We start from the raw sequence: 18839 nt of genomic DNA, 5'->3' as shown, positions 1-18839 counted from the left end.
TCTTATTGTTATTTGCTTTTTGTTGATTATATTATTGCCCCTAGTAAATAAATATTGCCAATGACCAAAAAGGCCTTTGCTATAGTCCTTAACCAAGTCTATATAAAGTACATGAACACCTGGTTCTTCTATATTCACTTCTCTCTTTTAGTCTTATTTTGCTTCAAGATAAAGAAGTTTGTATTAGGAGATATATAGTATGGAAATAACAGAGAACACTAGTGAAGTTGGTGTGGATCATGAGAGAAGTATATGTAGGGGAATGCACTTGGTTTGGGAAGATCTCACTGTTGTGGTTCCAAACTTTGGAAATGGACACTCCAGGAGATTGCTTGATGGGCTCAGTGGCTATGCTGAGCCTGGCAGGATCATGGCTATTATGGGCCCATCTGGTTCTGGGAAATCCACTCTTCTTGATTCTTTAGCAGGTTCTCTCTCTCTCTCATGGTTTTTTTATTTTTTATTTTTTTTTAAAGCAAGGTTTTGACCTACTTCTCTTCATAGAAAGAAGAGAAACTTGTCATCTAAGTTATAAAACTCTTTACGTGTGTCATGGGTTGATCATCAAATGAAATTTCATTCAGAATATATATATGTTGAGTGCCTTAAAAAGATGGTGAGTAAATTGCTGTTTTTCTCTTTTTTGAACATTCTCTTCTTTGTTCTTTTTAAAGGTGATGGTGGTACGTACCATTGTTCCGACTTAATTAGCCTGTGAATAAGAGCAGTAACCAGTAAGCATTGTTTTCCAGCAAAGCTAAGCAAAGAAAGTGACACTCCTTGATATTCATTAACAAAGCATGTTCATCTTGGCAGGATTGCAAGTTAGTCATGGCAAAAGCATGTAGCACAATAAGTGTATCTTTCCAAAATTCTTAACACTGTTAACACAGCTATGATGCACATCTTGATCCTAATACAGTGCTAATTAATATGACAATCTTACATCGCCTTCTTAGCACATTTTAAATATATATATATATATATATATATATTTTTTTTTTTTTTTTTTTTTTTTTTGAGTGACTTGGCTTTACATGATTACATCAAAATAAAACCTGAGACATTAAGTACATTATGGTCTGAGAATGGAATGTTTTGGCATTGGGGTCAGTAAATATCTTACTTTAATTGTCTATGCATTTAAAATTGAACTGGTAAATCCATAGCCTAAAATGATGTTCAGGAATAATAAAGATAATTTTATTTTTTATAATTTTTTCTTATTACATTGAACTGATGTTGGTGAACATTACTTTCACATCGGTCCATCACTAAACGGTTTCTTTCTTTAGTTTGCTGCCACTGTTCCACGAGTTAAGACAATAAACAACTTATTACTAGCAATTAATTTTGGAATTTTGGTTGAATAAAACCTACTTCATGCAATTAAGTAACTGCATGTATTTAATTTCTCTTGTCTTAAACCTAGTACTCCATAGATTGGCCCTAACTTTTTGTTTGTTTGTTTGTGATTTTTTCCCCCAATATTTTAAATTATCTCCCACCTCCCAAGTCCAAGCTCATCTGAACTTCAATAATTTCTGCCCAGCCATGCCTACAAATACATTAGAGGAGAAAGTAGTGGGCACTTGTCTGGGCATACATTTAAGGTGATATTCAGATTCAGTGCGAGCAAACCAAAACGAGCCAAGTGATTTAAATGTTCTAGCTATTACTAAAATGAGAAAAAAAAAATTTTACCTCTATAGGGATTTGAAAATTACATCACTGGCCTTGATGAGTCTCATGGAAAAAGCAACAAATTAAATAATCCTTCTTCTATTGTGAGAGTCAATAACATGTGGGAGAATTCATCATTTGGATGAAAAATATGATTCATTTTGTTTAAAACCATACGATACAAGGTCTAATGATGACTTTCAAAAGATTGGGAGATCATTTGTATCAAAGAGCTAGTGAGTGATGAAAGGGACGTTGTTCTTACTAGACAAGGGGAAAAAAAATCATTGGGAGAACAATAAAAATGAAAACAATTACCACCATTTGAACGGAGCAAAACCCCAGTGCCTTTAGGCCCTTAGCACTAGCTAGGCAACCAAAACTATTGAACAATATTTTTTATCAAGAGTAAAAGAATAAATAATAAATCAATGATTAAGTTTATATTTTCTGTTTAATTAGCTATGAGATTACCCCACGCTGTGGCTTATGCTACTTATCTCAAAATGTGAAATTTTCATGTGCCCGTCCTATACAACATCTCTCCCACATGTCAGTGAGAAAAATGTTATATACGACGAATGCAGGAGATACCTTTTCTCCTAAAATCCTACTATATTTATTGAGAAAAAAAGAATCACCACCTATCCTTTGCTAAGGTTTTAGCTCAATTGCACTCAGAAATTTCACCACTTACTAGGGTGCTTGCTCATTGATGTAATTACAAAGTAAAAATATGTAGCTAATAGTGGTGAGCAATAAATTGATTACCAGCTAGCTAATTGTGTTGTTTTGTTATTGACAGACTCATGATTTGTTAGTATGAGATTAATGATGCTTGAGCTTTTGCAGGAAGGCTCTCTGGAAAAGTTGTCGTGACTGGAAATGTTCTTCTCAATGGGAAGAAGAGGAGACTAGACTATGGTGTTCTTGTAAGTAATTTATATACATGCACCAACATGAATGTACAAGAATATAGGGACACTTTTGACCACTTTTCTCTTGTAACTCTGTTCTTTCTTTTCCCTTTGAAAATTTCAGGCTTATGTGACCCAAGAGGATATTTTGTTGGGAACTCTAACAGTTAGAGAAACCTTAACTTACTCAGCAAATCTGAGGCTTCCAACTTCTATGACCATTGAAGAAGTTAATGGCATTGTAGAGGGAACAATTATAGAAATGGGACTTCAAGAATGTGCAGACCGGCTGATTGGAAACTGGCATTTGAGAGGTATAAGTGGGGGGGAGAAAAAGAGACTAAGCATTGCACTTGAAATCCTCACAAGGCCCTGCCTCTTGTTTCTTGATGAACCGACTAGTGGCCTTGACAGTGCCTCAGCTTTCTTCGTTGTTCAAACTCTTAGAAATATTGCTCATGATGGAAGAACAGTCATTGCTTCTATTCATCAGCCAAGTAGTGAGGTTTTTGCACTCTTTGATGATCTTTTTCTGCTTTCGGGTGGTCAAACAGTATATTTTGGACCAGCAAATTTGGCCATTGAGGTACAAACTATGAAACTGTCATGGTAACTTATATTTTTCCTATGTTATGTTTGTTCATTATCCATCAAGGATTTTACCTACAATCAAATTTCATCTGTTGTATTTATCTTGTAGTTCTTTGCCAATGCCGGATTTCCATGTCCAAGTCAAAGAAATCCCTCCGATCACTTCCTCCGTTGTATAAATTCAGACTTTGATGTAGTGACAATGTCCTTGTTGGAACATCGCAGAATACGTGTATGTATATGGTACAACTTTTACTGTCATAGAATTTTTTGTCACTCAAGTAGTGAATGCTTGTGTGCTGCTTTATTGTGTTCTCTGAAAAGTAACATCACACTTTCAAATGCTGCTTGGTATCAGATTTCCTTTCACAGGTCGTGAAAACATGCCAAGAAACATTGTTTGTGTACTTACCACCGATAGTATCATCATCAACCAAAATACATCTTGGAAGTTGGAACTAGTTCCAACATATTTTACCATCTCATGTCCTTTTAAACTTGAGCTAAATAAAAATGCATGTCCTATCACTCCTTTGATTTTCACATGCATTCTGACCTGCAAATTATGGCTTACTACAACTTGCTGGTCTTTTTATTACAGGAAATCCAAAAATCATCAGATCCCATGATGAACTTAGCAGCAGTGGAGATCAAAGCAAAGCTTATTGAGAAATACAGGTGCTCAGAGTATGCAACAAGCGCAAGAATAAGGATTCGAGAAATCTCAACTGTTGTAAGCATTTCATAATATCCCAGTTTTGTTTTGTTTTATTTTGTTTAAATAGTAAACTTCATTGGTCCCATTTTCTACTTTCTTTAGCTAATAGCATTCATTGCCCATTTTCCATCTTAAGGTGAATTTTGCCACACCTTTTCTTTTTGCACCGAGTGCCAGGGCTGAAGGGGTATAGCTGGTTGCTAGATGTAGTGCATCCATAAAATACTTATTCTAAGAAGCATATTTTACACGTGCTTAATGAATTCCAGTTTTCTACATTAAGATTCATTGTTCTGCTGCAAGGAACATTGTTTCACATCCTAGTAATTAGTTTCAAGGATTATCAACAATATGTAAGATATGCTGATAACCAAAATTCTTAAACCAAATTAAAATTCAAGAAGAGTACAAGTTTTGCTAATAATCAATAACAAGAGCTTATGCCTCAGGAAGGACTTGCAATTGAGAGAAAAGGTGGGAGCCAAGCCAAATGGTGGAAGCAACTCTCAACTTTGACACTTAGATCTTTTGTGAACATGTCTAGAGATGTAGGGTATTACTGGCTAAGGATCATAGTCTATATAACCTTATCTCTATGCGTTGGTACCATCTTCTATGATGTTGGAACAAGTTATACCGCAATCTTGGCTCGTGGAGCTTGTGGTGGATTTGTAGCAGGCTTTATGACATTCATGTCCATTGGAGGCTTCCCTTCCTTCCTAGAAGAAATGAAGGTACATTAATATATTTGAAGGGTGGAAGAATACTCATTTTAACAAAAATTTGGTTAGACTAACATAGACCAGCTATTGTAAGTAATTGATTATTAGTTTTTATTAAACAGGTTTTCTATAGAGAAAGGCTCAGTGGACATTATGGGATTGCTGTGTATATTCTGTCCAATTTCCTCTCATCTTTCCCATTTGTGGCTGTGATGTCAATTGCTACCGGAACCATAACTAACTACATGGTGAAATTCCGGCCTGAATTTTCTCATTTAGTGTATATCTGCCTAGATCTTATTGGCGCTATTGCAGTCGTAGAGAGTTCAATGATGATTATAGCTTCACTTGTTCCTAACTTCTTGATGGGGATCATAATTGGAGCAGGATATATTGTAAGAAAAATAAACTCCATTTTCTATGCCGAGCTTCTCCCTCTTCAGCTAAATACTAATTCATTGTCATTATCAGGGAATTATGATGATGACTGCTGGGTACTTCAGGCTCCTACCAGATCTTCCCAAGCCTTTCTGGAGGTACCCAATTTCATACATCAATTATGGTGCATGGGCAATACAGGTAATTTACCCCAAAAAAATTACAGGTTTCAACATCCTAAATCAATTGTCTACAATTATTGATGCTCTGGTCTAGCCTGGTATGAAGCATGCAGAATTTATGCTGCATATCTTGTGCATGACTTCAAAAATAACTTTCCATATGGTTGCATTTTAAAATAATGCAGGGAGCATACAAGAACGATATGATTGGCCTTGAGTTTGATTCTCTTGTACCTGGTGGCCCAAAACTAAAAGGCGAGGTTATACTCAGTAGCATGCTTGGCGTTCAACTGGATCATTCAAAGTGGTGGGACTTAGGTGCTGTGGCAGTCATTCTCATATCTTGCAGACTTCTCTTCTTTGCCATCCTCAAGTTTAAGGAGAGAGCTTCACCCTGTTTTCGAACACTTTACACCAAACAAACTCTACACCATCTCAATAAGAGGCCTTCATTTAGGAAAACACCACCTTTCCCTTCCAAGAGACACCAACCTCTCCACTCATTGTCTTCACAAGAGGGTCTCAACTCTCCATTGCACTAGAAGCAAAAACTGACAGTCCTAATTATGAACTTTTTCAACAACAGTTCTGCCCAAGTCACTAAGATCGTGAAATGGGGCAGAGTACACATTGAAGCCCTTGATAGAAGAAGTTTAGCATGTAGAGTATAATGTTTTTAAAGAAATGTACACCAAGCAGATTAATGAACTACATTCTACATGTAGCAATTTTAAATTTCTACTGATATAGATTTCACTTTATATAGTAGTTTTTCTATTGGCTATTGTACTCACTAAAAGAAAAGAACATCTCATCCCTCATTTTTTTTGACTCACGTTCAATGGAGCAGGATGGGGCAGTAAAACCCTATCCCAACTCAAAACCAAGAAGTACAAGTAGGAAACCCACACCTATGTATCCCTTTAACAAGGGAGGACCTTGGCAAAGAAAGAACAATTGCCATCCTTAGCGTGAACCCTTCATAAAACAATGTGGTAAAAAATTTCTCTCAGTTTATGGAGAGGCTCTCTCTAGTGTGGACACCAGATTGGACCAATTAATGTTGATTGATTCAGTTGGACCTGACTGAGTGTAATTGATGCTGATAGATGCTGACACTTCTTTAGGATTTAACTTTATTTGCTTATATTTCATACTTATAATTGGTTAAGCATTATTTCTATTCCTAACTGCTGCATAAAGACCAAATTTATACTCAATTGTATAAAAATAAAGATCGATATTGAAATAAATAAGCTATATCAAGTCCACAAGAAATTCAACCTGCAAAAAAGTTTTTTGTAAGTTTTCTCCACTTTCGCTAAATAAGCAAGGCATCAATCTACCTAACCAAAGGAGTCCCATTACCAACATAAGCAGCTAGATACAGCAAGGATTTCATCTAAAAGAAATACGACCAACCTGAGCTTCTTAATCTTGAATCGATCATTTCTGCTTCCATGCACTTGACCAATTTGTTGAAATACTCGTACTTCTACATAAGAACCTCCTGTCAAGATAAGGATAGATGGATAGATTCAATTAGCTAAAAGGTTCACTACCAAGGTAGCTACCCCCTTCCTTAACTGGAACAGAGAAATATGCACAAGCACAGAAAAAATTTGGCATGACACAATATTAAGTCTTAACAAAGCCATAGGTGCATGGAAGTTGAGCTTTGCAACTTCTTGTGATATACATCTTAACGAGGATGTGCCAGATGTAGCAATATAAACCTGTTGCAACATACTTGTTTAAAACCATTCCAAACTGAACCTGAAGAAATATGGGCATGTGTTTGTGTGTGAGTAGACATCATCTTGTGCACATGCAAGAGAGAGAGAGAGAGAGGACCACAAGAGAACGACTTGGATGTTTGATCTTCCACTTTGAGTCCATAAAACCAGAAGAAACTTTAGCATAAATAAAGTTTTCATCTCCTGTCAACCAACAACATTGGCTATTTCAGAAGAGATATACCCATCAAAAGATTATAATTCCTGAACAGCAAGCAAAGGAAACATTTAAATGGAAGTGTGCCATAATTTCTGAAAAAAAAAAAAAAAGGCTGGCTTTCAGCAACCAATGAGGAACCCATCCTATCATTGCAAAAAGGAATACAAGAGCACACTTATAATAACGTACTACAAGAGAGACCTCACAACAATTGAAACCAGAATATCCAGTAAAATCAAGAAGATAAATATAAAGGTATCATTGGGCTCAAGTGACATCATTATATTTAACAAGCCGTTTTCTCTCTTTCATAGAAAAATTCAAGTTTACAGTGTCATCAAATAATTTGTCAGTCAATTTTTAACAGCTAAAATTACAACAATGTTAAACTCAGATCCATCTCCAAGCTCCGCAAGAGTTAAGGTTGAAAGGAGCTGCTTGCTGGCTAATGTTTCTTCTCACTTGATGCTCCATTCTCAACTCGGTTATCAAACCCATGATAAGGAACTTCAACCATGGGCTTAGGCACTGGACGTCCGTCAAAGTCCTCTGGAAAGAATTCAAAATCAGGGCCAAAGTTGAACTTGACTACACAATTTGGCTGATTTGGAAGAGTATACATTGAGGCAGCTGGGTAGTAGCGACCACCATACAGATCCTTGAAAGCAACCCCTTGGCAAACCCCATTTTTGAAGAAAGATATCTCACTTCCTGCACAGAAGATTCATTTGCAGACAAAGTGAATAATGACCCTTCAGATGAAAAAATACAATTTGGATATTAACATTCTAAGTTCAACACACAGAGGGGGGAAAAGAGCAACCTAACCATGCTTACAGTGAAACGAGTTCAAGAAGGCAGAATTTTTTCTAGCTACATGGAAAGGACTCTTAGCCAGAGGTGCTCCCAAATTTAAAAGTGTAGCACAATTAAATTCAGATGCAACAGCAATTTTGCAGGTAAGATAACAGCTCCAGTAGGATTGATTTGGGGTGGGTAAACAAACTTTACAATAACCGTAATTTTATAATAAAATCTTCTTTTTTTTATATATTGCCATCACTCATCAGATGGAACAGGTTAAGGTCACACCAAACCAAGTTACTTGGATCAAGTTCAGCCATCTTTGCTATCACAGTGCACAATGTAAAAATATTAACACACTAATTGAATCAGAATTAAATTTAGGTTTCAAAGAGTTAAAGCATGCTTGGACATCTGCGGTTAATAATCTTTTATCTCAAAGTGGACTCTCCGTTCCAGTTTACTCAGGGGCAGGGTCATCTTGCAGACCGTATATTTTTCTCATTTTTCTTGGATAATTTATAGCAATTTCATTACAAACATGTGATAATCATAGACCTTTTAAATTTTCCCACAGTGCTCCTCACTTCAAAATCTAGAACCTCATTGGCCCTATTCCCAAACCCAAACCCAAACCAGCTAATTTCAATTTCGGTTGGGTCAGTTTATCTGATACAATGTTCATTAGGCTCTAAATTAGATTCTTCAAAACTGACAAGTATTGGTTCACCTTCAAATTGCCAAGAACCAAACCGGTTCCCAAATCTAACACCATCTCTTTTCCTTGTTAGTTCAATATACATATACAATAACACAAACTATATTCAACACATTGCAATTAAAGTCTTATTGAACCACTAAGCACATTGTCACAAACATCTAAAAACGCAAACATAATCTTTATACATTCAAAGAAAAACCCACTTACCGGGCACAACCTTAGGCGGCTCCTCCTTGGCATCCGGGGGGGCACAAGCGTACCTCTGCCCTTTATACAACACCAAATGGTGGGGCTTAGGTGCATAAGCCGCGCCCTCCGGCAAATTAATATAAAAACCAATAACATCCCCTTCTTTATACCCTTCCTCCCCATACTTCTCCCTCAATGCCTTATGCACTTTACTCCCATCAATATCCCTATACCCGAAACTATTCCCGTCATACCCAACGGGCGCCTGCAAGTCCCCTTTCTCCGTAGACCACCCTAACCGCGTATGCCCCGTTTCCCCCAACCTCACAACCTTTATTTCAAAGTACCACGACCCTTCCTCGACACCGCGAGTCGCTCTAACCATCCTATACCCTTTAGTACTCCCTGCACTCAGCCTATCATCAGTCAATTCCACTTTCTCCGCTTTGTAAATCTTCGAAAGGCAGATTTTGAGCTCCGGGGTGTCGTCTGATTTGTCTGGGAATTTGTGGATTGGAGTGATGAGTACAGTGTCTTCCGAAGCTTGTGCTGATGAACCGTTGTTGTTGTGGCTGTTGTGATTGTTGTTGTTGTTCTTCTTCTTCCCCTTTCGGGTCGATTTCGTGACCCACACGTTATTGTTCTTCTTCTTCGCTTTCTTTGCCGTTGTTGTGGGCAGAGGAGGAGTTGGGGTTGGAGTTAGGGTTAGGGTTTGGGTTTCGGTCGGAACGGCGTCGTTTTGAGAGGGTTGTTGTTGTTGCTGTTGTTGTTGCTGTTGTTGGTGTTGGGGCGTGGTGGTGAGAGAAGAGAGGGGTTTTTGCTTTTTGGGAGGTGGGTCTTCTTCGTCGTCGTCAACGTCGTCGTCGACGTCGTCGTTTGTGGTGGTGGTGGTGTCGTTGTCGTTTTCGGTGGTGGTGGTGTTGTCGTTTGTTGGGGTGGATCTAGGCGGCGACTTGTCGTCTGAGGATGGAGAGTCCGGTTTGGTGGTGGTGGCGGTGTCGTTTTGGGGTTCGGTGGCATTGTTGGAATTTTGTGGTGGAGGTGGGGGCAAGAATTCGGTGGTGGTGGTTGCAGTGGTGGGTGGGGATGATTGGGTAGGGGCAGTAGAGAGAGTGGGTTTGGTGGAATCGTCTTCTTCTTCGTCTTCGTCTCTATAGGTGGCTTGGAGGGAATCCATTGTGTTGTTGGGATGTTCAAAGTTAAACCCTTTTTCTGTGTGTGTGTGTGTGAGTGTTGTTGGTGTTTTTGAAGACAGACAAGTGAGCTGTGAGTGAGTGAGTGAGTGAGGAGTGAGTAGTACTTTGTGAGAGATTGGGCTTTTTTTTGGGTTGGATGGAATTGGTTTTATAGTTTTTTACTTTTTTTGTTTCCTTATCAAACTAGGATTAGGATTGGGCTAAATAACCAAAAATACAATTTGGCAAAATATTTAGTAATTTACTTTGTAAAATATTTAGTAATTTATCACTGTTTTATAACTTAATTTCGTGGAACTTGAATTTTACGTGGAACTCAAATTTATGAAAATCGAGTTTCTTAAGAATGTGCAAGAAACTTGATTTTTATAAATCTGAGTGAGTTACAAAATAGTTGTAGATTACTAAATATTTTGTAAACAGTAATAAGTTGCTAAATATTTTTTTAAATTGTGCAATTTGGCCATTTTAGCCCTAAAAATGGGCTTATGTAGTTTAGGTCTTTTGGGGGAACCTTTTTAATTTCATCATTTATGGGCATTTCTTGCTCCATTTTGATGCTCTTCTGGACTATTGACTATGGACTATGGACTTTGGAGCCTTTTTCTTTTTTAATGTGAAAGAGGATAGAAGGTAAAACTCAAGCCCAAAAGACTTCCTCAGAAGATAGGCCCATAACCATACCTGTGAATAATGCTGATATATTTAAATAACCATAGCCCATGGAATCCAGCTCGGGGTTGCCCTCTTGAGGTAAGTGTAGTCCATCAAGTGTCCCACTCGCTGCCTTTCTTTCACATTTGGGCATTTATAGACAAACTTCTCAGTTTTAGTTTTTTATTCTTGGCCTAACTCTCATCTATTGTCACTATCATTACCCTCAAGCTAAAGGCACGTACAAAAAGACTCACCGTTACTCTTTAATTTTTCCTTCTCAAACAAATTAGATCGGAAAAAGTTAACGAATATTCTAAAAATATTGATTTAGAAAAAAATTTAATAGAAAAAGAAAAAAGTAATTGATTTTTTTTTTACACTTTTTTATATTTCACATAAAAGTGCTATTAAAAATTTCATAAAATAGTCTATTAACAAATACCCTAAAGGCACCTATTAACCAAATTTAATTAAATTAATTGACTTGACTAATGGAGCCTCCTCGACCATCCACACCTAATTGATCCTAAGGGTGTGTTTGTGATTGAGGAGATTTTAGGGAGGATGGAGAATGTAGGAGAGAAAATATCTTTAATGAGTCCTTGGTTAGAGGAAGGAGAGGAAAAAAATTGATGGAATCCGAATATTTTCTTGAGCCGATCAAAAAAATTTCTCTCTAAAATAGAGAAAAAAAAACAAGAGGAAAAGGCTCACAAAAATAAGCGGACCAAAATACCATTTTGTATGTTTGCACATGGGTTTGTTTCTTCTTTTTCTCTCCTTTTTTTTTTTTTTTCTTTTTTTCTTTTTTTTAGATAAGGTCTCTCTGTTGTACGTACCATCTGATGATTCTGATTTGGTTTTTTTCTTTTTCTTTATTCGTTTTTTTTTTCTCCTTTGGTTTGGGTCTTTTCCTGTACTTCTCATTCGGGTTTTTTTTTTTTTTTTTATACACATTTTTCTTTGGCTTGTGCTCTTTATAAAAATTGAAAGTGTTCACACACAATTTTTTAATAGAAAATGTGTTACTTTTTATTTTATTCAATAGGTATATAATTTTAAATTTATATTAACTTCATTTTCCATCATCTCATTTTTCTTCTCAACCAAACAAATGAATTTGTTGTCTCTAAATATAAAATTCAATGGTTGTTGTCTTACTAATCTTTAAATTATTAATAAATTTTTTAAACTATTACACAATCTAGTTGTATTGTGTACTAAATTGTATTTATTTTAGATTATTGTATATAATATGGAAGTTTTATATACAAAAAAAAAAAAAATTAATCATTTTTTTTTTAATTGCTCCCATGACAAATTCCTAACTCCGCCACTATTGACTCCCCTAAAATAAAATCCTAGAGCCTCCATTGTCGAGTAGTTGTTTCAAAGTAACATGCATTGCCTATTTAATCACAAATCACAATGACGTATCTTGTTTAATCAGATTGTCTAAAAAGAAAAGTAACATGCTATTCATGTCATTGTGACATCTACAAATTTAGTTTAGAAGAATATACAATAATAGTGATTAATTAGTACCTACTAAGAGGGATATCTATAGTGCCGAATTTGCAATGATGTTGGCTGAGAATCCAATCTTCATGTCCTTAAGGGGTTGCCTCTATGCTAAATGCTTTTGGAATAGCACCCAAGCTTTTGTGTTCATGCGTGATTTTTACAGCCTGCATATTTGTACGTGAATGAAAAAGAATTCTAGCACTAAGAATATATGCTTTGTTTCCCTGGAATATTTATTTTCCTTTTGCCATTTGGAACCTTTGCTCCATAAGAATAGGAATATTATTGTGTTTAAGAACATTCTAAATTCTGAGCCATATATAATAATATACCGTTTTATTATGTTAAGGGAACAACTCCTACTCCCTGGCTCTGCCCTATCCCAGACAATGCATGAGAAAGTAACAAACAATTTAGCCAACATTTTATCAACTCCATTAAGAAAAATGTCAAACTTTGCCTATTAGGCTCCATTTTACACTTAGAACCTTTTTTTTTTTTATAATTTTAAATAAGACTAGGTATTTACTATTTACATATGAAAAAATACTCATCCATTTGGCTAATATTAATATAGAGTATATGTGAATTTCAATTAGTTCAACAGTTAAAAATTTTATTAGTTAAAAAATAGATCTGATATTCAATCCTCATTTACATAAAAAACTAATTAATATCTTAGACTGATAATAAAAAACACAATCACTAGAAGCAAGAGACCATATGTTAAAACTCTATAAAATATATATATACACACATAGAGTATATAATATAACAATATAATTCTATTTTTCTAGAAGCAATTGATTACATATCAATATCTTTCATCAACTACCCGACTAACTGGTCATTGTGGATTGTGGTCAAACAAAGATGACAAATAAAATAAAATAAAAAATAGTGGGGACGTTAATGAATTGGTCTCCATCAAAGTTTTGGTTGCGTATGCAGATACGTAGATATCATAATTCAAGATTGCATTCATTGTGTGAAGGTCGTGAGAAATAACAAACAATTATTGGTCAAAAGTAAATTAAACTTTGACAAATTCCATCCCAACATGCTGACTTTCAGCATAAAGAAACAAATGGTACGTGTTTCTTAAAAATTCCACAACTTCTTCATATTTCTGGTGCTGCGATAGTAAAACTTGATAATTAAAAGCAAGTAGTGTTAATTGGGTTGATTTTTCTTTGCATAATTGTCGCTTCTTTCTTTTGGACTTTTCCATTGTCTTTATTTTGGCTACTTTTTCCTACAATCTTGCATTAACAAAACCTCAAACCCTTACTGATGTGATGACTAATTAGTTGGTAATTTCAATTCTTCCATGAAAGTATAATACAATTGTTACAATTGAAATGTGAGACCCAATTAATAAAATCTTTTGGATTGACTCCAAGATGATGGCTAAAGATTTTGAACTATATATGATCTCATATATCTCATCAGACTTTAGGAACCATTAAATTAAATTCTTGAGATTGAGAATTTTAACCACATAGATTCACATAAAGAGTCCATTTGGGAACAACTTATTTAACTGAAACTGAAAACTAGTTGCTGAAAGTATATAGATAAAGGTAGAAGCTAGTTGAAATAGTACAATGGAACTCGTAAATAGTACTAAAAACGCATCCAAAGTTATTAAATCGTAGGTTGTCTTATCCTTACCCACATGAAGACTTACAAGTAAATTGGTATCGATTAATGGTATTGAAGTGCGTTGGTTAAGGTTAAGTTTTTTATTGCAATTAATGAGTACTTTTTTTTTTTAAGATCGCCCAACATTCAGTTATATGTGTATTGTTTATTAGCACCCGTTAACTTTCCAAATTAATGAGATTTTATTCCTCCTTAACGAGTGGAATGGAGCACCTGTTAACAGATTTCAAGTAAATTTAACATTTTTTGCATGTTTTGTGCTGGAATTCTACAGTCTACACTCTACACACCAAGCCATTTAATTGTACTACTCATCTCTCCACAAAAAAAAAAAAGTACTATTCAAGAATTCATCTCTACATATAAAGCCACCATTGGATTCTTCAATAATCCCAAACTTACACACCTAGTATAGCCACAAAATGCAATCTTTTGCCGGGTTGGTTCAGTTGGTAAGACTCGAATGCTTCGCCTAAAAAGGTCTTGATTCGAGTCTCACTGTTAGTAGTTCTCCTTTGTGGGCTATCTATAAATTCAATATAAGTCTTCTCTGAGATCAGCGGCTTGTCCTAAACTTTCGTCTACCAAAAATAAAAAATAAAAATACAATCCTTTTTACAGAAGAATCTCAGTGTGCTCTGTCCTCGTCAATATCAAGAATATTTCAGCAATGGGGTGCTTCCTTTATTCTTCAACAGAGAGATCACCATTGCACGTCATAGAGTTTGTTGGAATCACTTATCAAGCCCACCGGCCACCACCCGATACTTTTCTATTATATTCTTTTTTGTCTTCTCCACCCCGTTTTAATTTCAACTCATAAGTCTTCTAATCAGGAAGCAGAAGTACAAGCAAAAATGTTTACTTTTTTTTTTTTTTGAGGGGGAACAAAAAAAATGTTTACTTATTCAAACAATCTCACAATATTCAACAACAAAAAAATGTTAAACTTCTTGTTATTTTGAAATTTATTTTATTATACTTTAGGTTGTGTGATTTTATTATATTGATCAATGAATGATATGGTTAAATTTAATTATCCTTTAAAAATGATACTATTTTTTGTTTAATTGGTTAATACAATTATGCGATTGATTTTTTCTATTAGAAAACTGATAGTATTCTCATCAAAAAAAAAAAAAAAAAACTGATAGTAACACCTAATAAATTATAGGTAAGTTCTTTTTATAGTCAATAATGTGATATATGTATCCATAAATAAAAAAAAAAATTTATGATGTGTGTGTATTTTTTTTTCTTTTTTCCTTACCCGTTCCAATTATTGAAACAATGATTCAGACAAGCTGTCCCTTGAGTTACCATCAATCTCAAGGACATAAATAAAAAAATAATAGTTATTTTTTTTTAAATTAGAAAATAAAGAATAAGTTTGTTGTCTCTCTGTTCTATTGTCTGGCTAATTACGTCAGAGCTGATGAATGTAGAGAGACATTCAACTGAATTAAGGTTGAAAAACTTATCAAATAAATAAATAAATAAATAAGGATGAGATATGCAGGTGATTATTATTGCCAACCACAAAACCCTATACATTTCATCTAATAAAGTTTATCTTATCTATAGTGCGAACCTAGTGCCTTGAACAATGCATACTTATAAATTATAATAACCTAGTGGTCACTAAGGGTGGGTTTGGATAGGGAGGTTGGCGTCTGCGTTTCACATTTCAGACCTTTTTTTTTTTTTTTTTTTTTTCTACGCACAGATTTCAACAGGAGATATGATGCATTGTTCACCACTGTGCGTGAACAGTAATTGCACAGTGGTGCACTGTTTATGTACTTTTTCAGCTTTTTTTTTTAATTAAAAATGGAACCCGCAGCACTATTCACACATTTAAAAATTATTTTGCTACAGTGTTTTTAGTTTTCAGCTTTCAGCTGTATCCAAACGGACCATAATGAATTCTGTGGCATTCTGTGATTAGTGATTGACTAATGAATTTCCCTCCCCTAACTTTTTAAAAGTTCTGCAGAAAGTCATAAATAACTTGTTAAACCTTGGTGGTGGACTAGTGGCAACCCTGGACAATAATAATCCAAAGAGTAATGATATATATATATATATGTGTGTGTGTGTGTGTGTGTGTGTGTGTGTGTGTGTGGCATGAATTATTTTTGTCAATTTATTTTACTATTCAGCTTATTTTTGTTACTATTTATGAGTCTCATTGCACTTTTTTTGTACTATTTATGGATCTCACTGTACTTTTTCATGCTAACTTTTACTTTTATGTACAGCACTTTCAGTAAAAAGTTTTCAATTTAAACAAAATAAGTGGATTTCAAACGGATAGAATACAGAACCAAAAATTAATTTTTTCACAACTTGGTAAATTTTTTTTTTATTGTTGTTATATTGATGTAACATTACTTATAAATAGACAATACCAACAACACCACTTTTACTGTATATACCAATGATAATATACAAATTTAACAATTGTGAAAAATAATGTAAACGTATTTGTGTCACTATATTTATTATAATCAGAATATCAACTCCTTTTTATTTTTAACTCTCAAACATTTTCTTTCTTTCTTTTTGGGTTTCTTTGGTAGGGTCTTGCCCACCACTTATCCGGGAAATTTGGACTTTACTTCACAAAGGCAAGATTGTGACATTATAGCTGTAGCAAATATATATATATATAGAGAGAGAGAGAGAGAGAGAGAGAGAGAGAGAGAGAGAGAGAGAGAGAGAGAGAGAGAGAGAGAGAGAGAGAGAGAGAGAGAGAGAAATGATATGTCTATAACATTTTCACAATATTTTTACAACAAATTTTAAGTGGTAGATTGTTACTGATTATTATTATTGGGGCATAAAAGTAATCTTAGTGTTAGGTTCAAATTTGAACAAATAATAATTAACCACCTATGATTTGTTGTGAAAATATTGTGGACATAACACCTTTTATATATATATATATATATATATATATATATATATATATATATATATATAATTTAATAGTTGGGGGATTTGAAACATAAATACCTCTATTAGTGGTAGAGGTGTGCGCGGGTCGGATTGGGCGGATAAACGCCAATATTTCTATCCAATCCATCACTAGCGAGTTGGGAAAATTCCAATCCGCTACCAACCCGCTAAAGTTTAAATTCGGCGGATTAGTTACAAATTTTGGTGGTTTCAACTCAGCGGGTTAGGCGGGTTGGGCAGGTTGGCATTAACAACATTTTAAAAAAAAAAATTATCACAAACTACAATTTTTTATTGTATAATCTCAAAATATAACTATTGCACAAAAAAAACTAAAGTAGATTTCATTGGATAATCTCAATTCTAACATAAACATAGGGTCAATGAAAAAGAGATATATCATCTTTAGCAAAACTAGGCTTTGCCTTACAACTTAGGAAAATTAAATCAACAAACTCAAAGTTTTAACATTTCCAAAGTCACATCAAGGATTACAAATAATAAAAAATATTAGACAAAGACAAAGAATTAGATGAACAGTACTCTTATGTAATATATAACATATTTAACTTGGATATACAATGAACTACTTGAATATACAATGAACCTGCTTACCAAAATGGCTTTACTTGTAATATTATAACACATTTTATAATATATAAATGGATCAAATGACATAAAACTAAATAAAAAAGGCAAAAAATATTTAAACAATAGAAGACAATAACATAATTACAGACCTTTGTGATTGTCAGTGAAGGATTGAAATGATAAAAAATAAAGCTACAAAAAGGTTAAAGAAGAAAGAGGAAAGGAAAGACAGTGGTTGAAGGTGAAAGCTAAAAGTGAAAGGTGAGAAAGAAAAGGTGAGACCTAGAGCCACAAAGTGTATACTGTATATACGATTGAATTAAATGGGATGGGTAGTAGGTAGAGGTGTTTAGGGATTCAATGTTGACTTTTTAGATTTTGTTTAAGGAATTTTTTGAAGGCTAGTTCTGTTTAGGGGATTGATTATTTATTAGTTGTAATAATTTATTAGGTGAATTGATTAACTTTAAATACTTAACAATTTGAACTAATATTTTTTTATGTATGTATAATTAAGCGGGCGGTCGGATTGTAGCGGGTTGGCAATTTTTCAATCCATAACCCAATCCAATCCGCAATTTTGGGGGTATAACCCGCTCAACCCAAACTGCCTAACTTGATGACCCACATGGAGTGCATGGGTCGGGTGCGGGTCCGGCGGGTTAAGTGGATATTTTGCACACCCCTGATTAGTGGTATTAGAAGGTTCTTCTTAAAAAGGAAAAAAAAAAAAAAAGATATTAAGAGGTGTCAATCAGTAAAATTATAAAACTCTTGGCAAAGCTATAACAACTATTTGATGTGTCTTGCAAGGTAAAATTAATAATAAAAATTAAAAGGTAATAATAATCTAATTTTAAATTGTTAATTAATGCAATTTTTTTTTAAATACCTATAATTATTTTTTCTAAAAAATTATTAAGCTAATAACCATCCTTTAAAAAGAAAGAAAGAAAATTTGGTTACTTTGAATTCTTAAATAAGTAATTGATAATGCTAATAATCATCCCCTCTTACCTCTTTCTATTGAGATTTATCCTATTGGAATGAGCTGATCTGTCCATTGAATTGAGAAAAAAAAAAAAAAAAGAGAGAGAAAAGAAAGAGAGTTTAAAAACATTATAGGATAAGGAATTTTGAGATGTTAGGGTATTCCTAGGGGCAAAATCTTTGGTTATTAAGAAGGGAAAGAAGAAAAAAAAAAGCCTTAGGTAAGAGAGAGAGAGAGAGAGAGAGAGGTACTATCAATATATGATAGTACAAGTGTACAACTACAAGCATTATGAATTTACTCCCACTTTTGGTTTAGAAGCAATTAAAACAAGGGAAAAAATATACATTGTTCTAAAAAGAAAAAAAAAAATACAACTTACCTGCTTTTAGT

At 34.3% G+C, this 18839-nt stretch overlaps 2 protein-coding genes across 2 annotated transcripts; one reads left to right on the top strand and one right to left on the bottom strand.

Moving 5' to 3' along the window:
• The first annotated feature begins 199 nt into the window (after positions 1 to 199).
• LOC142608107 (ABC transporter G family member 15-like) lies at positions 200 to 5806 on the top strand. Its single transcript, XM_075779814.1, has 9 exons — positions 200 to 428; positions 2536 to 2615; positions 2725 to 3186; positions 3301 to 3423; positions 3793 to 3924; positions 4359 to 4643; positions 4754 to 5026; positions 5103 to 5210; positions 5377 to 5806. Exons 1-9 carry the CDS (start codon positions 200 to 202, stop codon positions 5731 to 5733), a joined length of 2049 nt encoding a protein of 682 aa, XP_075635929.1. The 3' UTR covers positions 5734 to 5806.
• Positions 5807 to 7430: 1624 nt separating this feature from the next.
• Positions 7431 to 10170, bottom strand: LOC142605559 (protein TRAUCO). Its single transcript, XM_075776967.1, has 2 exons — positions 8880 to 10170; positions 7431 to 7858 (listed from the first exon to the last, which is right to left on the bottom strand). The coding sequence occupies exons 1-2, from the start codon at positions 10036 to 10038 to the stop codon at positions 7593 to 7595; spliced, it is 1425 nt and encodes a 474-aa protein (XP_075633082.1). The 5' UTR covers positions 10039 to 10170; the 3' UTR covers positions 7431 to 7592.
• Positions 10171 to 18839: the final 8669 nt, after the last annotated feature.

This window comes from Castanea sativa, chromosome 8 (genome assembly GCF_040712315.1).
Source record: "Castanea sativa cultivar Marrone di Chiusa Pesio chromosome 8, ASM4071231v1".
NCBI lineage: Eukaryota > Viridiplantae > Streptophyta > Magnoliopsida > Fagales > Fagaceae > Castanea > Castanea sativa.
The sequence above is the reverse complement of the archived record's forward strand: the minus strand, read 5'-3'. Positions and strand labels throughout refer to the sequence as shown.

Excerpts from the sequence above, each read along its gene's own strand:
- LOC142608107 (XM_075779814.1), top strand. The coding sequence starts at position 200 with ATGGAAATAACAGAGAACACTAGTGAAGTTGGTGTGGATCATGAGAGA. Across the intron at positions 4,644-4,753 it reads CCTTCCTAGAAGAAATGAAG|GTTTTCTATAGAGAAAGGCT; the intron begins GTACATTAATAT and ends TTTATTAAACAG. Across the intron at positions 5,211-5,376 it reads ATGGTGCATGGGCAATACAG|GGAGCATACAAGAACGATAT; the intron begins GTAATTTACCCC and ends AAAATAATGCAG.
- LOC142605559 (XM_075776967.1), bottom strand. The coding sequence starts at position 10,038 with ATGGATTCCCTCCAAGCCACCTATAGAGACGAAGACGAAGAAGAAGAC. Across the intron at positions 7,859-8,879 it reads GCCGCCTAAGGTTGTGCCCG|GAAGTGAGATATCTTTCTTC; the intron begins GTAAGTGGGTTT and ends TCTTCTGTGCAG.